The sequence below is a fragment of the Oenanthe melanoleuca genome, chromosome 8 (assembly GCF_029582105.1).
Source record: "Oenanthe melanoleuca isolate GR-GAL-2019-014 chromosome 8, OMel1.0, whole genome shotgun sequence".
NCBI lineage: Eukaryota > Metazoa > Chordata > Aves > Passeriformes > Muscicapidae > Oenanthe > Oenanthe melanoleuca.
In genome coordinates, this window is record NC_079342.1 from 11,426,259 (window position 1) to 11,453,575 (window position 27,317).

Here is a 27,317-nt window from a genome sequence, read left to right on the forward strand (position 1 = left end):
GTGAAGAAATGAAGATGTGTGAAAAAGGTGAAAAAAAGGAGGGGGAAATCCAATGAAAAAAACTGGGAGAAAATGAAGAAGGAATATTATGGGTTTAGGTGTACATGTCTGAAAAAAATTGCTGACAATAGAAGAGAAAATCCTTTAGTGACCCTAGCATTTTTAATGATTTTTTGAGTGCACTAAGGAGACCTGCAAGTAGCAAAGTATCACTTTAGAAAGCCATTTCTTTTTTTAGTGTTGGCTATAGAAATACTAGAAATAGAACGGAAATACTGGACTGCTCATTCAGACACCAACACCCAGACTGGTGTCTTTCTTCACTGGCTCTGAATTCTGGAAAAGAACTCAGGCATTCTTTAAATATAAGCTACATATCCTACATGCAGCACAAGGCTGTTCAAGACATGCTTTCACCATTTGCTTAGCTGGTGCTCTTCTTGTGGCCTTTGCATTGTTCTGAAGAGAGCAGAAAATAATAACCATGAGAGTGCTCAGTTATCACCTAATCTGATTTGTTTGCAATCCCTTTCTGTGCAGATTGTCATTCAGCTGTCAGCACCAGCTGAAGGCAGCGGCTTTGAAGATGACGACCTGGAATCGGGTGATAATGGATTTCCAGGGGATGCTGATGAGGGGGAGGTGGCTTTCTCAAGCTGGCCTGAAATAGCGGTATGTTACCCTGGGGTTTGCACCTGACAATGAAGAAATACCTCTTGTAATAGGCATTTCATATAAATTACATTAATTGTCTAGAAATTCATTTGTCTTTTAACACATTTCTTCTCACTGTGGTTTCTTATGACCCCGTTGAAGATTTGCACTAAGTAGCTGTAACGTGGGTGGGCCTATATTGTACATAACAAATTTGTCCTACCACTCCTGACTTGTGATGTTACTGTATTTTTTTTCTCATTTTAGTTTAACTGCACACTGCACCAGCCAGAGGATGACAGAGGCATTTTCTGGCCTCCTGAACCACACATCGCCAATGTGACCTTCAACATGGAGCTGTACAAAACAGATTTGTTCCTTGCTCCCTCCCAAGGACTATTCTCTGTTGCAGAGAATGGGCCAGTATATGTAGAGGTAACAAACTGAAAAAGGCTTCAAACTAACAGAAGGCTTTTGTGACTGAGCCAAATCTGTTCTTGTCAGTTGAAAGGTTTTGTTGGGCAGTTGGTTTGTGCCACTGTGGTGGCTGCGGAGAACAGAAACTGTGGGATAATTAGGACAATATTTTGGGTAAAAAGCCCAAAGGATTCTTGTGAAATGGATGAATTTAACTTGCAAGGTAAATTTGTGATTCTTGCCAAATCTGCTTTTCCATACTGAACTTACCATGATTTCTGAGCTCATCCTCTCAACTGGCATTTCCTGATGGCTTCATTTTGAACCCATGTCTGAACCTTATCTGAAACATGCAGAAAGATTATTACAAATTTGTGTCTTTCATATGCTTGTGTTCTGAGGTTACACAGTTAATACAGATTCTGGTCTTTCTCCAGTTTGCTTAAAAATGTCATTTACAATCCTTTTGAATGCTACCACATAAGGGATCTAGCAGATTTAGATAAATAATACTAAAACAAAATCAGCAGCCAGATACACTTAACTTCATGTGCATTTTGCACATGATAATATTTCCATGTATTGCTGAGTTGCTTGTGAAATTTCTGGAATTTCACACCAATACAGTCAATATTTTTAAAGATAGCTCTGTGAACAAAATTTTGGGTTTACAAATAGTAGTAAACTTTAATAAATGCAGCTTTGGCAATGAAGAAGCATCCCCAGTTTCTAGGCAAGTAAATCACAAGGTGCTTCTGAGCTCTGCGGTTGTAAGACCAGAAAAAAGCAGCAGTTCTGTGCTGTGTTTCTATTTCCCAGGTCAGTTCCTCTTTGGGAGCCTGTGTTGCACATGATCAGCACAGTGACCCATTTGGTGCAGTTTTCTTCTTTATTTCAGTGTGCTTTGTTGTTTCTTTGTTCTCTACCTAGTGAAAAGTACTTAAGACAGCAAAAGCGAAAAATAGTCTGTCATGCTCAGAAATAATAAAGAATATTTTTATAGCAAACACTTAAAGTCATCCACTTTCCTTCATTGTTCTGAGATGAACCCCCCTGACTCTAAGGCTGCTGGAGCTGTTTATTGAGACAGATGTTCTGATTTCATCACCTGTCCTGGCAAAAGCCTTTTTCTTCTGTTTTTCTTTCGTGCACAGTGGAAAACATACCAATTTTGAACTTCAGTGACTCCATTTTTTTAAGATGACACTGATTTTTTTTTTTCCCCCTGTTTTTGTTTCTATTTTGCATTTTTTATTAAGAAAAATATTTTTGGGTTTTGATAAATACATATTTAGTAAAACTAATTATCTACTTTTTCCTTGGTTTTTTTGTGTGTTTGAATCTTTTGGATTCTAGGGTTATTTTCTTTCTTCTCTGCAGTCAGTTTCTTGCCATATTTTGGTCTTCCCCCTTCCTCGTGTGGTTCTTTTCTTTCCTTGAGATCTCATTCATCCTTTTATTTAATTAACTGTAGTATGCCTGTCCTACTTGCCATAATCTCTTTTTTAATTAGTTTACACCATCAGCTTGTTTCCTGTCAGTATCTGTGGCTGACGTTTGTTCATCCATCTTTATTTCTGTTCTTTTTAGAAGATGGTAGTTCTTGCTTAGATGCTTCAGCACATCCCTTCATCTCTAATTTGATTGCTGCTCACATAAGGGAGAGAAAAAAGAAGAAATGCTTTTATTCACTGCAAAACTCCTAGCATCCAGAAATTACTGCATAGACCTCAAAATTTGGCAGGCTCTTCCTTAAAGATTGATGCAGCACATATGGATTAAGTATGCATATAAGGCACATTTCTTCTAAGAAGATTTCTTGTGGAACTATTTCATTGGGCAGTGTTGATGGTTAGATAAATGCTTCTGTTGTTTATTAAGAGCAACATGCCTCATTTGTTACAAATTCCTTTCTTTTTCTTCTAATTATTCTGTAGCATTTATTGTCTGCATTCCAATCCAGCTGAGCAACATCAGGGCATTGGAAGCTTTCAGTCTTAATTATTTTTCATAAAGGAATATGAATTTCAAACTTAAAATAAGCTAAAAAGATCCTTTCACAAGAAATGACAGCTTTTTAGGAGGATCTCTCACCCCCTCCAGTCCAGGAATGCCACCCACACGTCAGACCATGACCTCCTCTCTGCCTTTGCATTCCTGTCTTGGCTGGGGGTGGATTCTCTGTTATGTCTGTTGCTCTTTTTTTTTTTTTTTTTTTTTTTTTTTTTGTTTTGTTTTGTTTTGTTTTGTTTTCATTATAATTTTGAACAGATACAAAACCATGGAATCAGTGATTGATTTCCATACAGCTATTAGAGCCTGTGTGTCTAAGGGAGGCAGTGCAATCTCAGGTGGCAGACACAGACAGACATTAACTGTATGTCTTACTGAGGAGGGTTCATTTGCTTTCAGAAAGATAAGGGATTGCTGTATTTATGCATGTTTATGCTATTAAGCAGCTGCTGGTTTTGAAACCAGATTTTCTGTCTCTCAGTTTGACAGTTTACCCTTAACATTTAGCCTTCAAAATATTTCAGATTGGAAATGGCACTGGAAAACTGCTTAAAAAATTGTTGAAAATATTAATGAAATGTGAACTAAAAACATAATTACTGTCTCTTTCTTTAATGCAGGTGTCTGTGACTAAAGCTGACAGATCCTTGGGCTTTGCTATTCAAACATGCTTTGTTTCCCCGTTTTCAAATCCAGATAGAATGTCTGACTATACCATTATAGAAAACATTTGTCCTAAAGATGAATCTGTTAAATTCTACAATATTGAGAAAGAGAACTTTCTAATACCACATGCACAGAAGGACAGAAAAAGATTTAGCTTTGTGTTCAAACCAGTGTTCAACATCTCACTGCTCTTTCTTCACTGCGAGTTGACTCTGTGTACAAATAAAGACAAAGATACTCAAGGACTGCCAAAGGTCAGTAATTAATTCAGTTTATCAAAACTTCTGATATAGATTAAAACAATGTATTTTTTCATCTGAACTCTGAAGGTAATAAGTAGTTTTCTATGGAATTGTCTAATGAATATGATATCTCCAGGCTCAGGATTTTAATAGATAAGAGCTATTATACTGTGCATTGTGACTACATAATTTGCAGTTGCTGTTTAAATTTCATTGGATGGCTGCAAATAGAAATTGCTTTTTATTGCACAAGTGGTTCAAGTTTATCTTTTCTATGCATATCCAAATCACAAACAACGTTAGTTTTAATTTCCAACGGCATGCACCAGATTGGATAATATTGTAATCTGATCGCTACAAAAGAGAAGGTTGTTTGGAGATTCTTATTTTTTGGTAAATTGTGTAAGGTAAAATTGGATATGAAGCTGTGATATGGAGCTGTGTCACTGGCACAGCTGTCCTGGCAGATGGGTGACTCGGACCTCACACTCTGTTCTTTGCACTCCAGTGCATTCCTCCTGATGAAGCTTGCACCTCTCTCAACGTGGATATGATCTTGGCCATGATGCACAACAAGAAAACCTTCACCAAGCCCCTTGTTGTAATAATACATGAAGGAAAACAAGAAGGTATAAAAATGAGCTTGACATGTTAAATAATGCTATATATATGGATATAATATTGTGTAACATAGAGCCACTTGAAGTGAGGGAGGGCTACAGTATGTGACGTATAATCTGGTGGTGGTACTGTGTAAGATGTTACTTGTTAGGACATTTCCCTGGCAGCAGTCATCAGGACAAGTCGTTGCCATTTTTAACCATGTTATTGTTCTCTGGGTGTGTGGTTTGCTGAGCATTGAGAGAGGAATACTCAAAGTATTACAAAATAACATGGATTTTGGGAGTATGAATGCAGCAGTAGTACTTGGAGCTATTTCTTGCTGCCCAGAGATCAAAGGCAGTGTTCTGCTCCCTGCTGTGTCCTTTTTTTTGTGCTTGTAAATATAAATTTATGAATAATAACAATGGAATTTCAAAGCATTGAGGATGTTAAAGCCTGTTAAATTTGTAAAGGCAAAGAGTTGGCCCCTGGAGATTCACTAGATTCGTAAACTATGAAGAGCAAGGGATAATATGCACAAAGGGACTCCACTTTGGTGGGACTTGTTTGATTACATAATTTTTCTTGGAAAAAAAGTGTGGTTGGTAACTGGTTGAAGGAGTTGGAGAGGCTGAAGTGCATTATGAGATAATGCCAAACAGCAAGATGAGACCTTATTCTAGTTTAAGAATATGCCCTGTGAGTGATGGGAAGTAAGAATTGTTCACACAGCTTCATTTAATTGGAAAGTTTTTCTTAGTAAATCACTCTGACAGCAACATCAGTCACAATTTGATGCAGTCCTAGAAGAAAATAAATGCATTAATTTTTCTTTTTGTATTTGCATTGAAGTTTCATAAGAAGCTTCAGTGGCTTGTCATACACATCAAAATTTTCCAATGGTGTCCATAGGCAGTTTGACCTCTGGAATGCTTTTCAGGGAGCATCAAAAGGATGAGGATCAGAAGTCCCTTAACCTCTGTTTTACAGTGCATGCTGTTAGTCTTTGAACCATTTAAAGTTCAAATACAGCATTGCTAGGGGGACATAGGCAACAACTGTTTCTGTCTAACTCTGCAAGTCAGCTCATATTTATTTTGGGGGGTTTTTAACAAAACTGTTAGTACAGATCAAATTTACTATGAATTAAAGTCAAGTATTTGATCTGTTGCTGTTACAATTAAAACTGTGCTTTGGGCCTGATTCTGGACTTTCATTTTGCTCAGCTCTCATATTATTTCAGTAGGTTTTCTATTGGGAATGAGTAAATCCTGCAACTGAAATGTGGCTTTCAATAAACAGACTCGTAGTTCAGCTCTCTTGTCCTTATGATGTGTGGAGCATTGTGCTCAGCTCCCATCTTGGGCTCCACTCAGAATGTTGTCTTTGTCAGAGGCACAAGGTCTCAGTGTGCAAAGACAAGCTAAATTTATAAAGATTAGTTACAAGACAACAGTGTGATGGAGTATTTTGTTGCATTGTGGGTGATTTTAGTATAATTGTGGGACTCTTGGTAGAAATCTCCCCAGCACATCCCAGCTTTCAGACATAATACAAAGTGGCACATTAACAATGTAGCTTTGTTGGTGTGCAGTTGTTCTGCAGTGAATCAAAACCCCTTTCTTAAGGCCAAATGCCAATACGTGAACCTAAGATTTGGAGAAGAAATTATATCATGTTATTGAGAAGGAGAATTTATCTCACAGAGGTAGTGTTCTTCATTTTCTTTGATGTGAACAGAACCAGCTTTCACTATTGCAAACCACTCTATGTGAGTTACTGCCCCTGGTTTTCCTCATCAGGCCACATGTGGAAGTCATGTGCTTGGCATTTCAAAAGTCAGAACAAACTGGTCATTGCAAAGGTGGATTTTTTCTTCAGACAAGCTTATAACTGTCATTGATTGTATTAGAAATCACAATACCATATCTAAATGAGACTTTGCAGTAGATCCCAATGGCAGTGTTTACAACCTAACTCCATGCCACATACATTCCCTCTGCATGCCTGCATTTCCCCATGCTCTCCCCCACTCCCATGAAAGGCACAGGGATGACCATTTATATGCTAGGAAATACATGTTCTATTGAAATAATCTACCAATATTGTTCAGATTATTGCTAAATGCGGAAACTTTATTATTTCTCCAAAAAAGAGACTGGTCATAGAAAGAAGGTCTAAAGGCCTCTATCCTACAAAGGCATAGAAAACTATGATAATTCTAAAGGCTGGCAGCACTTTTTTTAAATTAGATGTTTTTTCTTGACCTCGATGATTCTCACTGCTTCTGAATTGCTCTGAGCAAATTGCAATAAAATATATGTAAGAACTGGATGACTGAAGAGAATTGATAATGAGCTACACAGCTTATCATTAGCTGATTTCATATTCTCTGTAGAGAGGCCAGTGATAGAAATAGCATGGAAAATTAATTTTCCCCTCAGCTCTGAAGGCATTTTCTTGGCAGTTGGGATATGCCAGTGGAGTGTTTGGACAATCTGATAGTGCCCTTACCCATGTTTGTACTTCTCAGTGCTCCTTGGTTTCAGTCCAGCCCTCCTGGCAGATCTTACGTTCAGTTAACTGTTGCTGTCAGGTGCACTTGGTAACTTTCCAGATTATTTGTGCATGCACGACCCCACATACCCCTCTATGTCCTCACCTGTTTCCTACTGCTGTTCCACCTATTTCCTATCATCTGCCAAAAGTGATCTGTGACAAGACACAATAACACAGTTTAAGAATAAAATGCATTTTTGGATTTTGTAGACACATGTGTCTTAGGTCTAAAGAATCTTGCTGGAAGTTTGTTGCTGCCATCTGGGTTTTAGAAGTTAGAAGCATAGTCTTATTTAAGAACACTTTAAAGAAATGAATATATTTATTTTCAGTATGTTGGGGCTGCTATGTTTGCATAGAAATTGATTAAACTATTTTTTTCCCAGTTAGTAAAGATACAAAAACAAGTATTGAAACAGAATCTTATAAAATCCTTTTACATCTGTTGCACTCATCACACTCATATATGCCAGAATATAAATGAAATCCCTGAGTTGCTGGGCAATCCAGAATCAAACTGCAGCTAACCAAACAGGTCACTGGGTCTGAAGCCAGAATCTCTTGCTCTTCTGCTGGAGGTGGCATTCTTGGAGAGAGATAAGAGAGGCCAATTAAGAAAAAGGAGGGGAAATTCTTCATTTGTTTACTTGTCTCTTTCTATTACAGGGTGATATCTTCATCACTAGGATGATGATATTTGATATTCTTGACTAGAATAATAACTTTGATCTTTGAACAATACCTATGATCTTTTATTCTTATGTATAATAATAAATTTTTTAAACCCTCCCTTCTCCAACAAAGCCCTGCACAACTTCCAAGACAGAATACTATGTAGGACTCAAGAAAATGGGTGAATAAATACATATTCATGCAATTTGGATGAAGCAGTATGTACTGTGCTGTAAAACTCACTGTTCTTTAGTGAGTGTTTGCTTTTATGTGTGTGTGTGTGATTTAGTGTACTGATATCTCATGTTTATTATTAGTGAGTGGACAGATGAATGTAATCACCTTAACATAATCTTTGTTCCTTCACAATCTAGGAACTTTAAGACATTCATGTAGGGGTAATCAGAGTTACTGTGGGTTATGCCTGATGACATCTGACTTGGGAAAGGTTGCAGTGTATTTGCCAGCAAAATATACAGTGCATGAAATATACTCTTGATAGAGTCCCTTGAGGAATAATTAATTCATTAATAGAAATTTCCTGAGATGAGTGAGATTATTAAATTTGGTCTGCTTTTCCTAAAATTAATGGTTTGTAAAAATTACAGTTCATGTCTTTCTGTCAGATCAGAACCTGTATAGTTTGTAGGAACTCTATCTGATTAATGTTTTGTGCATTTTCTTTGTTTTAAATTAGATCCTTCCCTTCCAAAGCCAAATGTGAGACAGCCACGTAAGTAACTCTTGAAACAATCTCTTTTAATCTTTAAACGTTTGTTTACAAAGCATTAGATAAATTTAAAAAATTGTCTTCCAGCTGAGTGTGTGCATGTTTAATTCAGAGGCAGAACAGAATTCTGACTGTATTGTTGATTGAGAGGTTCCCATCTGTGTTCAGAGGAGGACTGTGACCTTTTGTCTATGTGAAAATCAGGTTTGGGGAAGCACCCTGAGAGTCTCAGACTTAGCAAGTTCATGTGCTGGTGTGTGTGTTATCTCCCCTCTCTGCTGAGGCCTCTGCTTTCCAACACCAGTGTTAGAGCAGCAGTGCCCCCTCTCAGAGCTTCTGTGCCCTACCTGTGTCCTATTTCAGCCTCACTCCTGTTCTGTATCACAGCCCCAGGTGCTCCAGCACCAGCACTTACAGGCTATGCTTAGATAAGATGACTGCCTTCATATGGATTAATTTCTTTGGTTTTAATCTTGTCTTGGTGTAGTGAATTAATCAGGGTTGATTAATGACCCAGAAAAGGAGAGAAGCAGCATTAGAAGAAAATAAACAGGAAGGTGCAGATGATGTGCAGTCAAAAGCAAGAGTGAATGGAGAAAAGGGAGATTTTAAGAAGTGCAAAGAAGGTTTTTCTTCTGCTTCTGTCCCTGTGCCTTCAAGACTAAACTTGTTCAAAATACAAAAAGCAGTGAGCAATTATGCTTTTGCCACTTGTCCATGCAACTTTCTTCTCTCCACTGTGTTTCCTCCTAAGAGGAGAGGACACTGGTGCCTGGTGGAAAAATCAGTTGAGTGCAGTCTTTTGTGTTTACATTCGAATGACTAGAAGTAGCCAGGGGAAGCAGAAACAGTCTCATAGAAAAAATGAAAGAAAAATCTCCTAAGACACTATCTGTCAGGTGTTGTATATGCAAACTAGATCACAAGCACCCAGAAATGGCTCCTGAAGGCCCTTACCAACAGGAGTTGCTGGAGAAGACTTTTGTCAAAAGAGGATGAGGGATGTCCTTAATGACATCTGCTGGATGCAGGATGTGTAAAGTGAGGGTGTTGGAACTGAAAATTCCACTGAAGGATACTGCTAAGATCCAGTCAGCTCATTTCCTGGCCAGAATAGTCAGTAAAGTGTTTTTCATTGGCCTAAGCGCTTTTCTGCACTGGGAGATATTAAAAATACTAAAACTAGAAATCAGTTTTTAAATAATAAATTTCCCCAAAAGATTGCTGAATTATTATTGATTTTTTAAATTATTTCTAATTATCAAAAAGAAAAACACAGAGGCCAGAAACTTTTCTGTTTGGATGATTAGCACTGGGGTGCCCTCATCCAGGAAACAAATGCTGTTACTCTTGAAATGGTCCTACAAAAGGGCCTCTCCCCTAGAAAATGATTTACGTGTGTGTGTGCTTCTATTTTTGTGATCTGGAATTAATTTCAGTTATTGAAAGCGTTGCCAAATGTGAAAAACAATTGTTTCTATTTATGTTTTCGCTGACTTTTTGCTGGCATCTCTTCCCTCTTAGCAGCAGTTCCGTTCTCCACCTAGATTTCAGGCTGAATTTGAGGAGATGTAGGGGAAAGTTTGCTTGAATGTTAGGCCATTTAAATGAAAAGCACTTTGGCCAAACATCTCAGCCTTTATGTTTTAAAGATAAATGAATACTTAATTGAAAGCAAGTTTTTAACAGCCAACTGAAAATGCTTAGTTTTTGCAACACTTTCCAGATTTGGGTGTGCTGAGCTGGAGTTTTATTTTGTGATGTGGAACATTTGGTTGGACTGAAGCCACTCTGGAAGCACCACTTTGATTTCCTTGATGCAAATCTGCCAGTCTGTTTCTCAAAGTGGTGCTTAGTTAAGGATGAAATTTTAAAAAGCTCTTCCATGAAAGAGTACAGGTGAATTTTTGTGAAATGATATCTGCCTCTGAAGATGAGAGTGCCTGTGCTGTGTGTTTCCCTGAGCAGCCGTGCTGTACGGGCTGGACACGCTGACCGTGGTGGGCATCGCCTTCGCGGCGTTCGTGATCGGAGCCCTGCTGACCGGCGCGCTCTGGTTCATCTACTCGCGCACAGGTACGGCGCGGCGCGGGCGAGGGACACACCGCTGCTTCTCCTGGCCTTTCTTATTTTCTTCCTCTCTCTTCTTACTCAGGAGTTTTCCAGCAGCTCCTCCCATGAGCATCTGTAGCGTGTCAGATACCTGCCCTTCCCTAAAGGGACATGTTATGTGTTATGGTTTAAATTTTGATTAAATAATTTAAACACAAGTCTTGAAAACTCACCTGGGACATGAGTAAAACTGAGTATTCCTGGCTTGTGTATTATCATTAGTAACATCTCTGTATTTCAAATTTAGTTCATACTTCAGTTATTGGATCCCTTTTTGTTCCCATGCTACTTTAAAATGATTTTTTTTACAGTTACTATGTTAGGCTGATTTATACAAGAAGCGGGCCAAATGGTTAAGAGAGTGCTGTGTTGAAACAGACGCATTCTGGGTATAACTAGACTTGAAAATTTTTCTTGGGCCTTAATTACATAGAATTTTTGCTACAATTATTTATCCCTTCATTCTTGAACTACTATTTTCAGTTACTAGAAATCACATATAATCTTAATTGTGTCCAACCAAATACATAGGAATGTGTCTGAATTGGTGTAGCCTTTGTGCACAGATAATTTGTGTCTCCTTACAATTTTTTCCCACTGCCAAATTAGCAAAAATGGAATATTGAATTGAAAGAAGAAGGCATTTGGGGAGATTTCTGTTGCATGCCCCTAGGACTAGACACTGATGGAGCCTTGATTTCCATCATGTGACCTTGGCTGATTGTGGATAATGGCGTGTCTCAGGATCCTTGGTGTATTATGGGCTCCCAACTCCTTCCACTTTTGGCCTCACGAGACCCTACCAAGATCTGGGAGGTGGGAAAAATGTCAGGTCAACGACTCCAAGCCTGTGCAGCTCTGGAGCACTGAAATTCGCCTGTAGCCCACTGCAGGGTTTTTGGGGGTTTTTTTTCTGGCATCTAAAACTTCATGGAAGCTATTTAGGAGCGAGAATCCAGCCCTGTTGGGTCAGAGCTTCTGTAAATATTATGACCTAGGAGATTATGTTAATTTGGAAATAAAAACGATGGTGTTTTTTCCAGTTGGCAGTGCAACAATTTTGTATAAGCAGTTTAATACTTCTCAGTGCATCAGCTGTGTATTAAACTTGTTTGGAATTGAAGTGAACATGAAAAATTTCAAGGTTGTGATAATATATATAAATTGTATAATTTTGTCTCATATAAGTACTGAAACATTGTGGAAGAAATGTAAGTGCTGTTTCAGTGAGTAAATGGGAAGTTAAATAATTCTTATATTGGTTACCTTTATTAACAGAAATACCTTTGGTCCTGCATTTGTGGAGGTTCAATCTGTATTCACATACAGAACCATCTGTAGCACTCATTGTGTGTCAGTACTCAAGGAACACTGGGAAGGCAACATGATAAATCCTTCAGCAACAGTAGAACTTGGACCAATCACATTAAAAGAATTATATTAGTGAAGTACATCAATCATGGTTACCACATGCAAGTAGTGGAGAGGGCAGCTGCTCTGGCTTTGTGTTTGAGAAATGAAAATAAGTGGAGAAAGAGGGCAGACAAAAAATAAAAAACTAATGTAAGAAAGGGGACACTCTAACTCATCTGGTTAGAGAATCACAGAAAGGATTGTGAAAGTTCACCTATGTTCCTGTGCATGTGATGTGCATAGTGTCTTGTATCTACAAAGCATAACTTGCAGCAGAGTGCAGCGAAGGCTCTTGGCAGGCACGACTTCGAGGACAACTGCTGTGGCAGACAAGATAATCCGGCTGCAGTGGAAACATTTTAGAGCTTGCAGCATGCCTTTATTAACTTGAGGAGGGGAAGAAAAAAAGGATAATCTAAATTTCATCTAACAGAGTGGCTGTCATTTGCTTTTAGAGAATTTATGCATTGCTGAATTGTTTTCTGAAATCTCATTTTTTGTTGTAAGTAAAACTGGGTTTCCAACACATGATTTAGACAAAAGGTTGGAAAATATGAGTTCATTCTAAAACTCTGTTTTGCTGATATTCAGAGCACAGATAAAAGCTACTGCTGGTAGAGAATGGCAGCTTGGGATGTGTGAAGGAAGTTACTTCTGTTGCTATGTGCTAGTGCTGTGTGCAATGCAGCAAAAGGCCACCTTTTTGCCAGTAGTAAGATTTGCTGATACACTTTTATCAGTGTCTCTGCCAATACCAAAGAAAGTGTTACCTGAATGAGCTCTTTTGTTCCTCTTGATAGGCCATTAGCATTAAAACCTCAAGCAATGATAGCAGAAAGGGAGTAAATAATAGGTAGAATTTAATCTCCAGATACTGAGCAAGATTGCTGTGTTGTCGTGTAGGGCTTTTGCTGATTTCAGTCATGCAAAATTTCTGCCAAAGCATCACAACTGTGCTTTAGAAAATTCTAGATTTTCTGAAACAATTCGACATGGAGTAGAGATGTCCTATGATACACAGGCAGGAAGAGAAGAGAAGAGAGAGGGAAAGCTAATATCAGAACAATAGAGGAGAAATTTTAGCTTACTTGTCTGCTAAAAGACTCAGTACTTTTGATCCTTTCTCTAGTCAGTTAAAGGGTGTGAAAGGTGTTGGTGCTGCCTGGAGATGACCCAAGAGGTAAGGGAAATACCAGATATTTGCCACAATTAACCTCATTTGTCTAGAGGTCTTGTTAAGAAGCAAAAGTTTTGCAGTGTGCTTGAATGCAGAAACTCTTCATAATTTAACCATATAAATATGTATCAATGTAATACATGTCTTAGCAGGGATCATTGGGTATGTTTAGGAGAGACAGGCACAAGCCTGATGAGTTAATGAGACTGTTAAACCTTGTAAAGTATGTTAAAGAAAACATCCGTCCCTGCGCTCTCTTAGGAAGCGCGCTTCCCTTCTTCAGGCGGTGTTGCAAGTTAAGAGGATAAAGTGTTCCAAAATCAGAGAAGTTAAAAGCGTCCCTCCTCCCCCACTTCTCCCTTTTTTATGGGTTCTGATTTAAAGTAAACTGACATAGCAACCAATTATATTTGGCAAATGGAGATAGAAAAGCAAACATTCAGACTTCCTGGACAGGGAGTACAACTGGCAGCTTTCCTAAGTGTGAATAATAAAGTGCGTGTTGTCGCGTTCAGATGGGTAAAAGCTTGTTTACTGTCAATAGATGGGATGTGTCCATTCTGAGCAGTTTTGGTTTGGTAACATGAGATACATGAAGCTGTTTACATGAAAAAGACAGATGGAGAATGCCTCTTCAGTGATCGTTTACATTTCTTTACATCGCTTTCTTGAATACTCTTTTAAAAAAATCTTTGCTATGGTTTAGCTAGGTGTTGAGAAAATAAAATACAGGAAAAATCAGCCACTCCAGATGTAGTTGCTAGTCTGTGTGTTCATAACATTACTGTGATTTGATTTTCTTTTTTCTTGAGAACACTGAGAATTTTTTATTGTTCAAGAAGTGATTGTGGTGCATCAGAGCTGCTGATGTGCTCTAGAAATGAGGTGCTGCAGAGACCATTACAGTGGAAGGAAGGGGTCTTCCAACCCCAACAGAATGGAGGATGCCTCCCAGGATACTTTCCAGAGGAGCTGGGAGGGGAGCATGAGCCTTTGGGCTTGCTGGGACTGCTGCACTGCGCTTTAGCTTTGCCATAAAATAAAAACAACATCTGTTTGGCTTATAAATGAATTTATGCTTAAATGCATACAGATTGTACTGGTGTGCTGAGGCTGACCAGAGCTGTGTGTAGCCATGTGGTTTGTAAAATGGGTGACAGCAGAGCTGCAGGGAGAGGCAGGGGCCCCGCCAGGGGAGCCCAGCGGCCGCGCTTCCTCTGCCGCCCGAGCGGCTGCGGCGGGGCTGGGGTCTGCAGCCCCCCTCGCTGCTTGCTGCTGCTTATGTTCACTTGTTTAGCTTAATGAAAGGGAGTTTGCTTATCGCTGCCTTTATAAATATATCCTGTAGTACAAAAGGAAGGAAGACATGAACACAAACAACGGGAGGAGAAGGGAGCAAGTCAGGAGGGGAAGAAACATCCAAACAAGGCTTAGAAAGCCTCTACAGCACGATGACACGTACTTTGATTTGATGCTGTTTATTCTGGGGGGTTACAAAGCCCTTTCCAAAGCAAGTTAAAGCTGAAACTTGATTCATTTGCAGATGACTGGGGGTAGATTCTGACCTGCTGCCTATGAGCAGAAATCCATGGCTCATGGATGAGCTACCATAGTTACTTCTTATGCTAGGAAAAGCAGACTGAAAATCTGCTCACAAGAGTAAAATGCTGGACTGAATGCTGAATTTAAAAACAAGATCCTCACCCTCTTTTTAAAAGTTTATTTGGCCTCCTGGGCCGTGTGGTGTAGTGGTTTAGTTTGTTGTTTTTTTCTGTCCTGTCCTGTCCCTTCTTTCCTCCCCATTCCTAAAGCAGTGGGGTGTAAGGCAAGAGCTGTGTGTTGTGGGGCCTTAAGTGCACTTCAGCTGTGGCTGTGGCTTGAGCTAGCAGCAAATCTGCTGGTCTCCATTACACAGAGCACTTGCAACTTCTGCTGTAAGAAATCCTCAGACCTCCCTTGTTTGTTTGAGTGCTGAGCAGCCTGCAGAAGGATATTCTGTGGCCTGAGACACAAAGCGTTAAAGGCGCATTTCCTCTGCAGCCACATTCCGAGAAGTTCGGCCTCTGGCAGCTGGGCAGCAGCACACAGGGCATGGGGATGTGCCAGAGCAGCTCCTGTGGGAGGAAGCTGGCTCGTCCTTGCACTGGAAGCCTCTGGATGCAGGCTGTGCCTCCAGCCTGTCGCTGAAGCAGTCACAGGGAGTGGGATCTCTACCAAATCCTGAACATGAAAGAAAAATTGGAGTGTGCAGACCTGACCCGTGGCATCAGGTTTTGGATAACATAGGATAATGTGGAGCAGGAGAGCTGTGTCACCCTAGGCTCATGAGGCAGAGGATGTACTAACCTCTGATTTTTCCTAATTGCTCAGCACATGATCCCGCAAATCATTTCCGTCTTGCTCCCTCTCTAGGAAAGCAGCCATGCTGGTGCTGGCTGCCACAGCAGGTCTGCAGCTCAGGCAGCAGCAATGTGACTTACTGCTCTGAGATCACAGGTTCACATCCTGGAGATGAGCTCAAGGGAGGGGGCAGCTACAGTGCACATTATATAAACTTAAGTCTTGCCATCTGTTTTGAAGAGACTGTTTGGTGATATTGCTAAGGTTACAGACTTGAGCACTGTAACTTTAAAAAAAGCCACAGTTGTGGTTTCCTATGTGGCCTTATTATGATCTTTTAGGCATTAAATGGCATAATTATTATTTTTGTGCTCAGTTGACAGCTGGATTTTTCCCTTCAATCCCAGCCACAGGTGCAGAAAGGTGTGAGGAGACCCCAAGTGCTTGATTTGGCAATCTAAATAGTGAAGGGGTTTTAATTTATTGTCAGTAAAGAGTTAACAAGAAATGGTGAGACATGTTCTCACTACAGGTTGTAAGTGCACATACTGTGGTAGCTATAGGAAAACTTCCTCTATGTTGTATTAGGAGTAAATCAAGTAAAGCTTTCAGGATAACCTGATGTTTTTCTACCTGTAGAAAACTGGCTGTGTCTCAGGATGTGGTATCCAGCTGATTGAAGGACACTGTCATGAGCTATACTTCTAGTAAATATGCTGCTCTATAAATTGGCATTAAAACTAAAGCCTACATTTCCTGGCCTTTTTCCTGGAAAAAGCAAAGCTATAAAGTGTCTGAGTTGTGTAATAGGACCCAATTTGAGTGACAGCTGACAACAGAAGATAGACAATGTTGATCTTGGCAGTTTCCATTAGCTGCTTGTAAAATGCTCAAGGAAACAGTGCTGTTATTTTCCCCATGTGCACAGCAATGCTTAGATGCCGAAGTCTAGTAACATTTTCAGTGATACTCCAATTAAGGTCTGCTACCCAATATATTAATTACATGGGAAAAGAGACCTCCAGAAGAGGAAGACTGGGAAGAAATGGGTTGTTGTTTTCTGTGGCAACACTTTCAATTTCCCTTCTGACTCCACTTTTCCCTTTGGCCGTCCCTCAGGGGGAGCAGCGGGAAGGCAGCAGGTGCCCACGTCGCCGGCAGGCTCGGAGAGCAGCAGCGCAGCGCACAGCATCGGCAGCACGCAGAGCACCCCCTGCTCCAGCAGCAGCGCCCCCTAACCGGGACACGGCTCGGCGCAGCGGGCAGCAGCTCGTTAGCGTTACAAGGATCGGTTCGCTTGCGTCTGAAAAAAATGAGGAGGGGTTTTTCTACGGGGAAAAAAAAAAAAAAAAAAAGAGATTGGTTTTATTTTGGGGAAGCCACTGTGTGTGTGAGTGTGTATATGAGCACACAATGCATGGGCGAACACAGCCTGTTGGATCTTGTTAGCATGTTATGCTACATGTGACAAAGCTACTAATTTTACAGTACTGCAACCTGTTCTAGGGGTCTGTGGGCCCTCAATGTGAAATCTATGCCAGTTTGGAAAAATGCTGCTTTGTCTATATGATGTTTTCCTTTCCCTGAACCTTCTCATTGGCACAAGGTATTCATTAAGGGAATTCAGTCATAGAATCACAGAATGGTTTGGGTTGGAAGGGACCTTAAAGATCATCTAGCTCCAACCCTCTGCCGTGGGCAGGGACACCTTCCACTAGAGCAGGTTGTTCAAGCCCCATCCGATGTGCCTTAGAATACTTCTAGAGATGGGATATCCACAACTTCTCTGGGCAGCCTGTTCAGTGCCTCACCACCCTCACAGTAAAGAGTTTTTTCCTAGTGTGTATTCTAAACATGCCCTATTTCAGTTTAAAGCCATTTCTCCTTGTCCTATCACTACATAAGATAAGCAGAACAAAGATGATCTTAGGTTAAAGGATTTCTGTTTGTCTGAGCAAGAAAGCATCAATGTCAGATCTCCTTGGTAAATAACATTTTATTATTCAGCTACATTTAGCCTCTTTTGAATAATCTTTGTTTTGTTCAGCTTACAGCTACAGCATCTCATTTGCTTTCCTGCTGTGTTTGCAGCTTCAGGTTTGTTCCAGGTATTTTTGTTCTAATACTCATTGCTTTGGTAATTGGAAAAGAGCACACTCTAACATTCCCTCTCATGTTTTATGGGCCAAAGCTCTTTTAGAAGAGATTTTTTGATCTGCTATACCAAATACAGGCACACACAAACATTAAGACAAAGAATGGTCTTGTGCACTAACATAGATGGGGGTGTACCTTTAATGGCAATTGCTTTATGCAAATAGATACATATCAAGGTATACACAGCCTAACCACTTTACCAATTGGAAATTAGCACAGCATTCCTTCCATACATAAATATATAATCCATAAATATATATTTATAAAATTAAAAACTCTTACCCGCTTATAATAGGTAGAGAGAGGAGATAGAGAAATTGATTTGGTTCTAGACTTCTAGCTGGCATAAATTGTCTTTGAAATAAGAGATGAGTTTGAGGGCACAAGGAATGTAGTAGTACCTGTTATTTGCTATTCTCTGAAAATATTGTGCAGTTGTGTCAAACTGTTGAATGAACGTTATGATTGGATCCCAAAGTAGTATCAGAATACGGAAATGACAGAAGGGTACTAATTGTCACTATTTTTTAGTGTCATTGCCTTATCTTGACCTTCAATTTATGCAAAATGAAAAGCATAAAAAGACACTTTTAACATGTAATTGTTTGACTGTTACTCGCCACTTTGTAATGTGTTCTACTGATCCTTCTTTGTTTTCCTCTAAAATTGAGATTAATAACTTTCATTAGTTGTAGTGAAGGTTACCTGTGTTCTGCAAGAGAGGAAGGGACTTCATTACACTCAAGTGATAGTCTGCCCTGAAGTCTGAGCTGCAGATTTCTTGCTGATTCTACACTTGTGCCTTGCTGATGCCAGGATGGTCCAAGTGCAACATATGCAATAGATGTAAGTGCCCAGGATCAGGCAGGGTGTTACTCACTTTAAATCAAGTCTGTTACCAGTCCTGCAGACACCTATGCAAGTGGGTAACTGCACACCTTGTCCTCTCTATTGGGAGCACACGCTCAATTCTGTACACCAGGGCTGGTCTCAGTGTCTGTGCAGGCGGGGGGGGCTTAGAGTTACACATGCAAAAATATTTGATGTTACCAGGCCAGTGAGCAGTGCTGGTGACAGGGACAGGGTGTCAGCTAAGTGTTGTTACCCCCGTGCAGAGGTGTGTGCAGGACTGGCTCTGCTCCGAGGCGTCAGGAGGATGAATGTGCTACCTGTGTGGTTGAAAAGAAAGCGCTTTGCCTAACCTTCAGCAGAATGTATTGTTAAAGCATATTCTATGTGTAAAGTCTTTAAAGATGTCTTCAAAGAAGACTAGAGTCTTTAACTTCAATCATAGCTATATTTTACTACATTAAATTTCTGTATAAAGATATATTTAAATGTTTTAGATAAATGTAAGTTACTCTATATGAAATGTTTAATTTCAATTACTGTGAAATTTATGTATTTTGTAAATGCCTTTCCCTGTTTTAACCCTTTCCTTCCTCAGATATTTTATTAAGTTTCTCATAGGAAGTATTAGATTTGGTTGTTGGGATGGACAGGTTGAAAAATTCTGTGTAAAATAGATAATTGTATATTTTTTGAGAGAAACATGCTGCATTTTCAATCTTTTTATCAAAAATTTAATCCAATTTAAGAATAATTTACAGATTTTTATTTGCCATTGGATAAACCAAAAATATAGAAAGGTCAAAGATTTGAATTGTTGACTTGTATATAAAATACAGTTTAAATTAACTGAACTTGGTATACTCAGCTATTTAATTTAGCAATTTTAATACACCTGAGTTAATTGTCTGTTGGAGTTTACCAAAATGGCACATGATTGCTTAGCAGATGGAAGAGCCATTTCTGCTTCAATAAAGAGAGATAACCAAACCCAAGCATTCCCAGTGAATAACGTATTACAGAAATGTGTAGTACTTTGCAGCAGCTTTTAAGCTGCCCTCAGCTCAGAGCCTGCTGCCCCTCCAGGCTGTGTTTTTATAGCAGCCATTTGTCTCTGCTGCCAGTCTCAATGTGTGGAGTGGCAGCTCCTGATGGCATGACCAGTGAAGCACTGGTTCCCACTTCTGTCCCTTGTGGTTTCACCATGCTGGACTCACAGGGCAGAACCCTGTGGGGGCTGGAAGGCCAGTGAGACTCTCCTGTCCCAGCAGAGGGTGTTAAAGCAGGGGTTTGCATGGATGGAGTCAGTGGTTAATTTCAGCATGGTGGAATCAACTGCAAAGGAACTTCTTATGTAAGAATGGGAGGATTGGGCTTAAAATGGACCTTCTGCCTGTAAAAGCTATTAGGAGCATACTTCAACTCCAAAGTAGACTGCTTGTTCTGTCATGTGTCATCTAATCACTAACTCTAACCTTTTATAATATTTGGTTTTGGACATTACTACATTTGTGTTTCAAGATCAGATCTTTCTGTGTTAGGCCATTTTTGTAACATTGTCCACATGGAAATGGATTTTGCAAAATGTCTGTAGATGCTGATGATTGTAACCTTCCCCCTGCTCTTTCCTAACCATTCCTCTCCTGTATGTTCTTTCTGTTATGTATATCTACCTCATGCTTCACAAGAAGACTGTACTGTTGGTTGTGCTGGCAGCCCTTCGTGTGAGGTGCCTGTTGTGCCCTGTTGTTGTTTGTCATTCATTGGGATGTTCATAGTGTTATCAGATCTTTACTGCCGTGTCCTGCCGGTTCCAAACACAATATTCTCACCTTTGAGTAAAGAAGTATATTTCTTTTAGATGCAAATGCCAGATTTTTTTCTTAAATCAAAGAATGGAAGAAATTTACTTGTTAATACCTGTGGCCAGTCTGAATATCCCATTTGTATTTCATATTGCATTCAGTATTTCAGAGCCTTGTGGAAATGCATAGTTGTACAGTTTTGATAACCACAGTGTCATGTCATCGTAGTCTCTTGTGCATAATAAAGTATATATCAAATTATTCATAATTGATGTCATGATTCATTTAAATTGTACAGCGCCAACAACTATAGATAGAATTTTGTTTCACTGGTCTGTCCTCATGTTCCATAAATTTCAGTGGGAATTGTATGCAGGATTTGATTTTGTGTATCCACTTTCTGAGTTCTTTAATCCATTGGCTTCGTTGGGCTACTCAGTATCATGGCTTCTTGCAGAAACCAGTAGTTGTATTTAGTTAAATGCTGCTGGTTTTTGCTCGAAGTCCAGAGCTCTGATCCTGTGGATGTTGTTGCATGTCAAGGCACAGTCTCAGTCGAATTCTGCACAAAGCCTGGCTTGAGCACAGTGAGGCCCATGGCAATGCAGCAGCAGAGAGCTGCTGGGTTGTACCTGTGACTGCAGCTAGACTGGAGACACGTGAGCAAGACTGTTTTCATCACTGAATCTGTGTATCAGCAGGACAAGAATTTGAGTGCTTACTCTCCTGCTTTCTAGTTTGTTTCCTCTATTTCTTGTGCAGAATATTCTTTATGGGTACTTGAGGGGAGCAGCCTCAGTGGTTTTTCCCTGGGTTATTCACACATTGTAGTTACTGAATCACAAAGGAGAGTTCCTTAGTAAAAGAATCTAAAATGTGAAATGATCACTTTAAAAACCAAGATTCCTTCAGTAGAGAAAAGGCTATTAATTAGAAGCAGTTCTAAGCTTACATACTGCCTATGACACAATTCACAGAGGTGCAATAGATTTATTGCTTCATAACAACCATATTTCAGTTTCTGCATCAAGACAAAAAACAATTTTGTTTTCCTGTGGAAATGAGCTCCATACAGTGAACTTTAAGCTGAAATTTGCTGTAGCTGCTGTTCACTGTTGCCTATGAAATTTATATTTTGATTGAAACATAGTGTGAAAACATGATCAGTGTCTCATACATGGAATTAATTTTAAAACCCAATTATTAGCCAATGAATTCTGATATATTTGCATGAGTGTTTTTAGACATAAAGAGGTAAGAGTATTGCCATATTGTACGGTAGGTATCGATGTTGTGCATATTTGTTCTCTCTAGCTTTATGAGTGAAGCAAATGTTTTGGACAGTCAAAAAATACCAGGTGCCAGTTTCAAGAAAAACACAGTCCAGAGCTCTTCAAATTTAAACAGAATTAAATTTATCACAGCATTCTTTCCAAGACAGTATAAAAGGAAAAGGAGACAATATTTTGATAAATTTTCACAGCTGTCACTTTGTAATTGTAAAGCAGATATTTATGAGGCTGGAAGCCTGATTGCAGCATGTGTTTTTGTACAGTGTTCCCAAATCTCAGGCCCTGAACCTAGCCTTGCCAACCTGAGTGCATTTATACTTGGCAAAAGAAAGATCAAATGACATCCCTTCACCTTCCCAAAGGTGTTTACAGCTCAAATTGCAGATTTCTTTGTGGTTTGCTGGAAGCCCTGTGGGTGCCAGTGCAGCCTGCCCAGAAGGTGATGTGCCTGTGGTGACTCTGAAGCCAGTCTGAGCTGCAGGGTTACTGTGCTTAGGAAAGTCTAAAAAGGGGTTGGTTTGTGGATAGATGAGGAGGATAAGCAGCACAAAAGCATTACTCTTGCGCTCTTGTTTAAATAACAGATTTTTTCCATCCAATTTTGGCACATATATTTTGAGGAATTGGTTAAAAAATATTTGGGTGGAGGCTTTTTCCTCTGTTACTGCTGCTTGTGAACTGCTTGCTCTAGTAAAGAACATACTGTAGAGACAAAAAATTAAATCAATATTTTAAGAAACAAAATCTTGAGTATTAAGCAGAGAAAGCTGATGGTATTTAACAATGTTAACTGGCTCACCAAGCACTCTGTTTTGTCAGTAAATTTTTCATGGCATGCCTGCAAAATCACAGTGCAATCCGTGCAAGTAGCTATGGTTTTCCCAGTTCTCTAAGCATTTAAAATCCAGATTTGCTTTGTAAATAGGTTGAAAGGATTAAAAAATTCTTAGTCTGTCCTTTATACAAGTAAGCATATTCCATGGGGTCATAAGAGCTTGGGATGTAGTCTTTGCAGTACACAGTATTTTTATTAGTCCATGATCCTAAAGGTGATTAGTAACATTGGCTGTTAGGATTGAAAAATAAAATAAACAGGAAGATTTAAGAGTAGCATACACACAGAGCATTCGCAGCAGAAATATTTATATTTTCACAAAAATTTTTGAGTGCCAAAACATGTCACAGAAAATTTAAATCACTGAAATAAAATAACATGAAGGAAGCAGTAAAGTGTCTGGAAATGAGAGGCTGAAGACTCATGCCACACTTCAGCCTGAAAGGAGCTGGGTCTGGCAAACTTCCAGGGCTGCCATGCTCCCAGTGTGCCAAGGCCATGAGGGCTGGGATAGCAGTGCCTGTCACTGGGAATTCTGGTTTGCAATGCTGGGCACCAGCCAGCCAGGCAGGGTCATTGCAGCAGGGCTCGTGCTGTTAGCTCTGGTATGGCTGTCCCTGTGGTACTCCCGTTGGTAACAGGCTGTTTCTGACAAACCAGGTGTGCGTGAGCTCAGCAGATCTCTTGGGATTTTGCATTGGGAAGAAAGGCTGTGAAATGTGAAAGGGTTTGGCTGGAAGTCACAATCTGCCCTTGGGAGGGTCAGAGAGCAAGTGTTCGTCTTGCAAGCAGAAGAGGAACAGTCCTGTCTCTGGGAGCTCCTCTGCTACTAAAATCTGAGTCTGGGAGTTCACAACAAAAATCCCCATCTTGAATAAGAACCACCTCCTGCCTTTCCCTGTGTAGCTCATGCAGAAGCAGCAGGATGGAGCAGCTGCCCCGCTGGGTGAGAGCTGTGGCCCCTCAGGCTGGCAGTGTGGGCGCGGCACAGACCCACGAGGGTTCTGCAGTGGATCAGGCTGAGGGGAGGCAGCAGCGGGCACCAGGGCACAGCGAGGGCTGCACAGCAGCCATGGGCAGGGCTCCTGAGGGACAGAGCAGCGGACATGAGGGAACCGTGAGGACTACACAGCAGCCATGGGCAGGGCTCCTGAGGGACAGAGCAGCGGGCACCAGGGAACCGTGAGGGCCATGGGAACTGCCCCTGAGGGACAGAGCAGCGGGCACCAGGGCATAGTGAGGGCTGCACGGTAGCCATGGGCAGGGCTCCTGAGGGACAGAGCAGCGGGCACCAGGGCACAGCGAGGGCTGCACAGCAGCCATGGGCAGGGCTCCTGAGGGACAGAGCAGCGGGCACCAGGGAACCGTGAGGGCTGCACAGCAGCCATGGGAACTGCCCCTGAGGGACAGAGCAGCGGGCACCAGGGCACAGCGAGGGCTGCATGGTAGCCATGGATGGACAGGGCTCCTGAGTGACAGAGGGAGAGGCTGTGAGTGCGGATTTAAAGGACACCCGCTACCGTCCATGTGGCCCAGGAGAGGTGTGAGGGAACAGCAGAGCTGTTGGGACCCTTTCTGGACAAAGTTAAAAATCACTGTAGATGAAAAATGCATGCGGGCTTTGGGAAGGGGCTCACGTTTTTATCCTGATTGTTAAATTGCCGTCTCACTGTGGGGAGCGATGAGGGATCTCTGGGGGATCTGAGGGATCTCTGCTGCAGCAGGCACCGGCACAGGCTGGGGCTCTGCCCTCACTCCTACTCTGAGTGGAAAGAAACGCAGAGGTGGGTTTGGATCCCAGTTCTCTGACGAAATGTCTCAGATCTGTCCCCTCTTAGGGCCGCAGGACGTGCTTGACAGGCAGCTCTGAAGACAGGGCAGCGTGGAACAAGCAGACAAGTGCGAGGTGATGAAGGTGGGGAAGATGGGCAGGTGAGAGAGGCAAGAGCAGATACAGGATGACAAACACGTACATGGGGAAGGTGAGACTGTTCCTTTGATTTACACATACTAAGCTGGCTGCGCCCTCAGTCTGAGGATGTGGGGAGGCAATGTTGATAATTAAGACTGGAAAAAGGAAGAAATCCATGATGAGGTTATTATCGAGCTGGATGAATGCTCTGACTGTGAGTGCTGTAGCATGACTGTGCTGCCTTTCTCTGGAGAGGGCTGAGGGATGATTACTCTGGAAAGCACGTACCCCGCTGACATGCTTTGTACCATTACAAAGACAAAGTACACCCATGTTTTTATTGGCAGTGCTTAGTTAATTTTTCTGTGACTTCCCCCAAATGTGTGTCCCTGAAGTGAGTCATATTTTACTACATGCTGGACAACAAGAGTCTGTCATAAACAGGAGGCCTTGCCTGGGCCAGCTGCTGTCCCTGTGGACCATGGAAAGCACAGGATGATCTGCTCTGAGGACAGAATCATCTTCTGCTTGGGTTGTGCCCATCACCTGAATCATGGGATCACCTACTGAGGAGGCCATAGTTATACTGGGAACTTAAATCTAGCTCTGGCAAGGCATTGTAAATGTTTAATTTTGTTTTATGGTTTAATGGTAGGAGTAGGGTTATGCCAAGCTGATTACAGATGATTTTTCTATTGCTTGTTCCTGTGAACTTTCATTTATGATATTGTTCTTTCACTACAAGATAAAAATTTATAAGATGTTGAAACTTAGACCTCATACTTTTAGAGTGCATGCCTTTTAATCAATATCTGGTCAAACAGCTGTGAACCAAGACCAAATTTGCTATTCTGTCATCTAGATGTTGTAAGAAATCTTAATTGCAGTATTTATTTGATTAATGACAATTAGTGTAGTTACATAGACCACAGCTACATTTTATAGATTTCTTGTGCTTTTATTGAGCAAAACTGTTATATCAAAACCTGAGGTATTCACATGGTTATGTTTTCAATATAAATGCACACGTGCATACAAACACATATCATTCCATCTAGTACTGGGTGAACCCAGGAAGGGAAGGTTCCAACATGTGTTGGAGGCGAATACATGTGGCCATGAGTAGTGCAAAAAGCATGTAGAGCATGTGAACAAGCAATTTACATCTGGAAGATTTGACTAAGTTGTGCTGTCTCTCAAAATCTTAGAGGCCTGAATTTTGTTGGCTTACTTGAGGCAGTTAGGGGAGCCATCAGCCTGTGCCTCCTGTCTGGTGTCTGGAGGAGGCAGCCCCTGACTCAGCACACCTTCCCTGTCTGCTCCCAACTGAGCACCTGCAGTGGGCTGGGATGAATCTGCAAAGGCATCTTCTCTAGAGGGCATTGCCCATGCTGTGAACCAGTTCTTAAAAAGTCATGTGCTTCAGTCTGAATGAACTCATCATTCTCAGACCTTATATGTGCTGGTGGTGCCAGTGTAGAAGTATGATGGTACAGGTTTATTTTGGCACAATCAATAAAAGGAACAGTTACATGGAAGGAGACTGGAGGAGATCAGGGTCACTGCCATACAAGTATGTAGCCTCTCTCTCTAGGAGGGATAGCTCTAGTGTTGCACCCTGCTTACAAACCTTTAAGATTTTTCACAGAATGGAAAGAAACCAATGTGTGTAAAACTGGAGGCATTTGCCAGGATCCAGGTTCAGTGCCATACTTGAAGAAAAAAGTGGTTTGCATTATTCAGAGTCCATATTTCATTTTTAAAGTGAACTAAGGGTCAAATTCTCACCTGATATAAACCTGCTCCTTCAGCTTCCTTCAAGTTCTGTCTCTTTATATCAATAAAGCATCTCTCAAGCATGTAAGCTGTTCTTTAGTACCTAATAACAGAAATATAATCTGGCAAGCAGACGGTTTTGACAGCTGCCAGTGTACTTCAGATCCAAAGAAGATTCCTTGAACTTCAGCTCTTCCCTCCTTCTTTAGACTTTTATTAAAAACAGGATCTATTTCTTAGTCTCTCGTGTCATACACACTTATTGCAATGTTAGTTCAGCACACTGCCCATTTTCTCCAAACATCTGAATTCTGCTCCCCAGCTGTAAAATCCTTTTCCTCAACTCTAATCAGCATTAAAATCTCTTATTCCCAACTGAAGTTCTGACAATTGCAGTGCTGGTCCTCCTGTTTGCATTTAAGTCAAGAAGGCTCACATTTCAGATCAGACAGTGCAAAATGCCATGCTCTTTTTTTTTTAAAAAAGATCTCTTTTGAGCAGGGTATGCAAGGCAGCAAGGCATTAGAGCTATTCTAACTTCAATGACTTGGGTAGGTTTTACTATGAAAACCCCAATCAAAAGTTGAAGCAGGTGTTGTTGACACCTGGTCACAGCACACAGAGGGTGGCACTTCAGGTCTCCTCACTCTCAGTGTGGCTGTGGGCTTGTGCAGACAAATGCCCCTGGATATATTTGACCTTGTCTTTCTGGGGCAATGTCACTCCCATAAAGGGAGAGAAATGTGTGCAGCACTGGGCTGTGTTTCCCAGGTGCTGGCACTTTGGCACTAGTGCAGGTAAGTGGCTTCCAGGCTGCTATGGGCTAGTTCCTGACAAGGCTGACAGTCAGCAAGGGGTCACTGCTGCTCTCCTGTCCCTTTCTCAGCAACACTTGCTTAGGACTCCAAGGAAAACACCAGCATTAGTCATACACGCACCAGCTGTAAGGATCCACCCCTTATACACCCTATTCACATTGCCTGATCCCAGATGATTTTAGCTGGCAACTGCTTTAAAATGTGTCCATGCTCTGGCCAGCCCTGGACTAGCTGGCGCTGCATGTGGTGAAGCCTACTTATCAGGGAGGCTTGAA

At 41.0% G+C, this 27,317-nt stretch overlaps 1 protein-coding gene across 2 annotated transcripts in view; it reads left to right on the forward strand.

Moving 5' to 3' along the window:
• The window catches only part of TGFBR3 (transforming growth factor beta receptor 3), a 108,169-nt gene extending 87,492 nt beyond the window's left edge, over window positions 1–20,677 (forward strand). For both annotated transcript variants that reach the window (XM_056497940.1, XM_056497941.1), the window contains exons 11-17: window positions 541–672; window positions 922–1,089; window positions 3,705–4,004; window positions 4,501–4,621; window positions 8,524–8,559; window positions 10,525–10,632; window positions 16,718–20,677. In XM_056497940.1, the coding sequence (XP_056353915.1) occupies window positions 541–672; window positions 922–1,089; window positions 3,705–4,004; window positions 4,501–4,621; window positions 8,524–8,559; window positions 10,525–10,632; window positions 16,718–16,836 (984 nt within the window). In that variant the 3' untranslated portion in view covers window positions 16,837–20,677. The remainder of the gene's footprint in view (window positions 1–540; window positions 673–921; window positions 1,090–3,704; window positions 4,005–4,500; window positions 4,622–8,523; window positions 8,560–10,524; window positions 10,633–16,717) is intronic.
• Window positions 20,678–27,317: the final 6,640 nt, after the last annotated feature.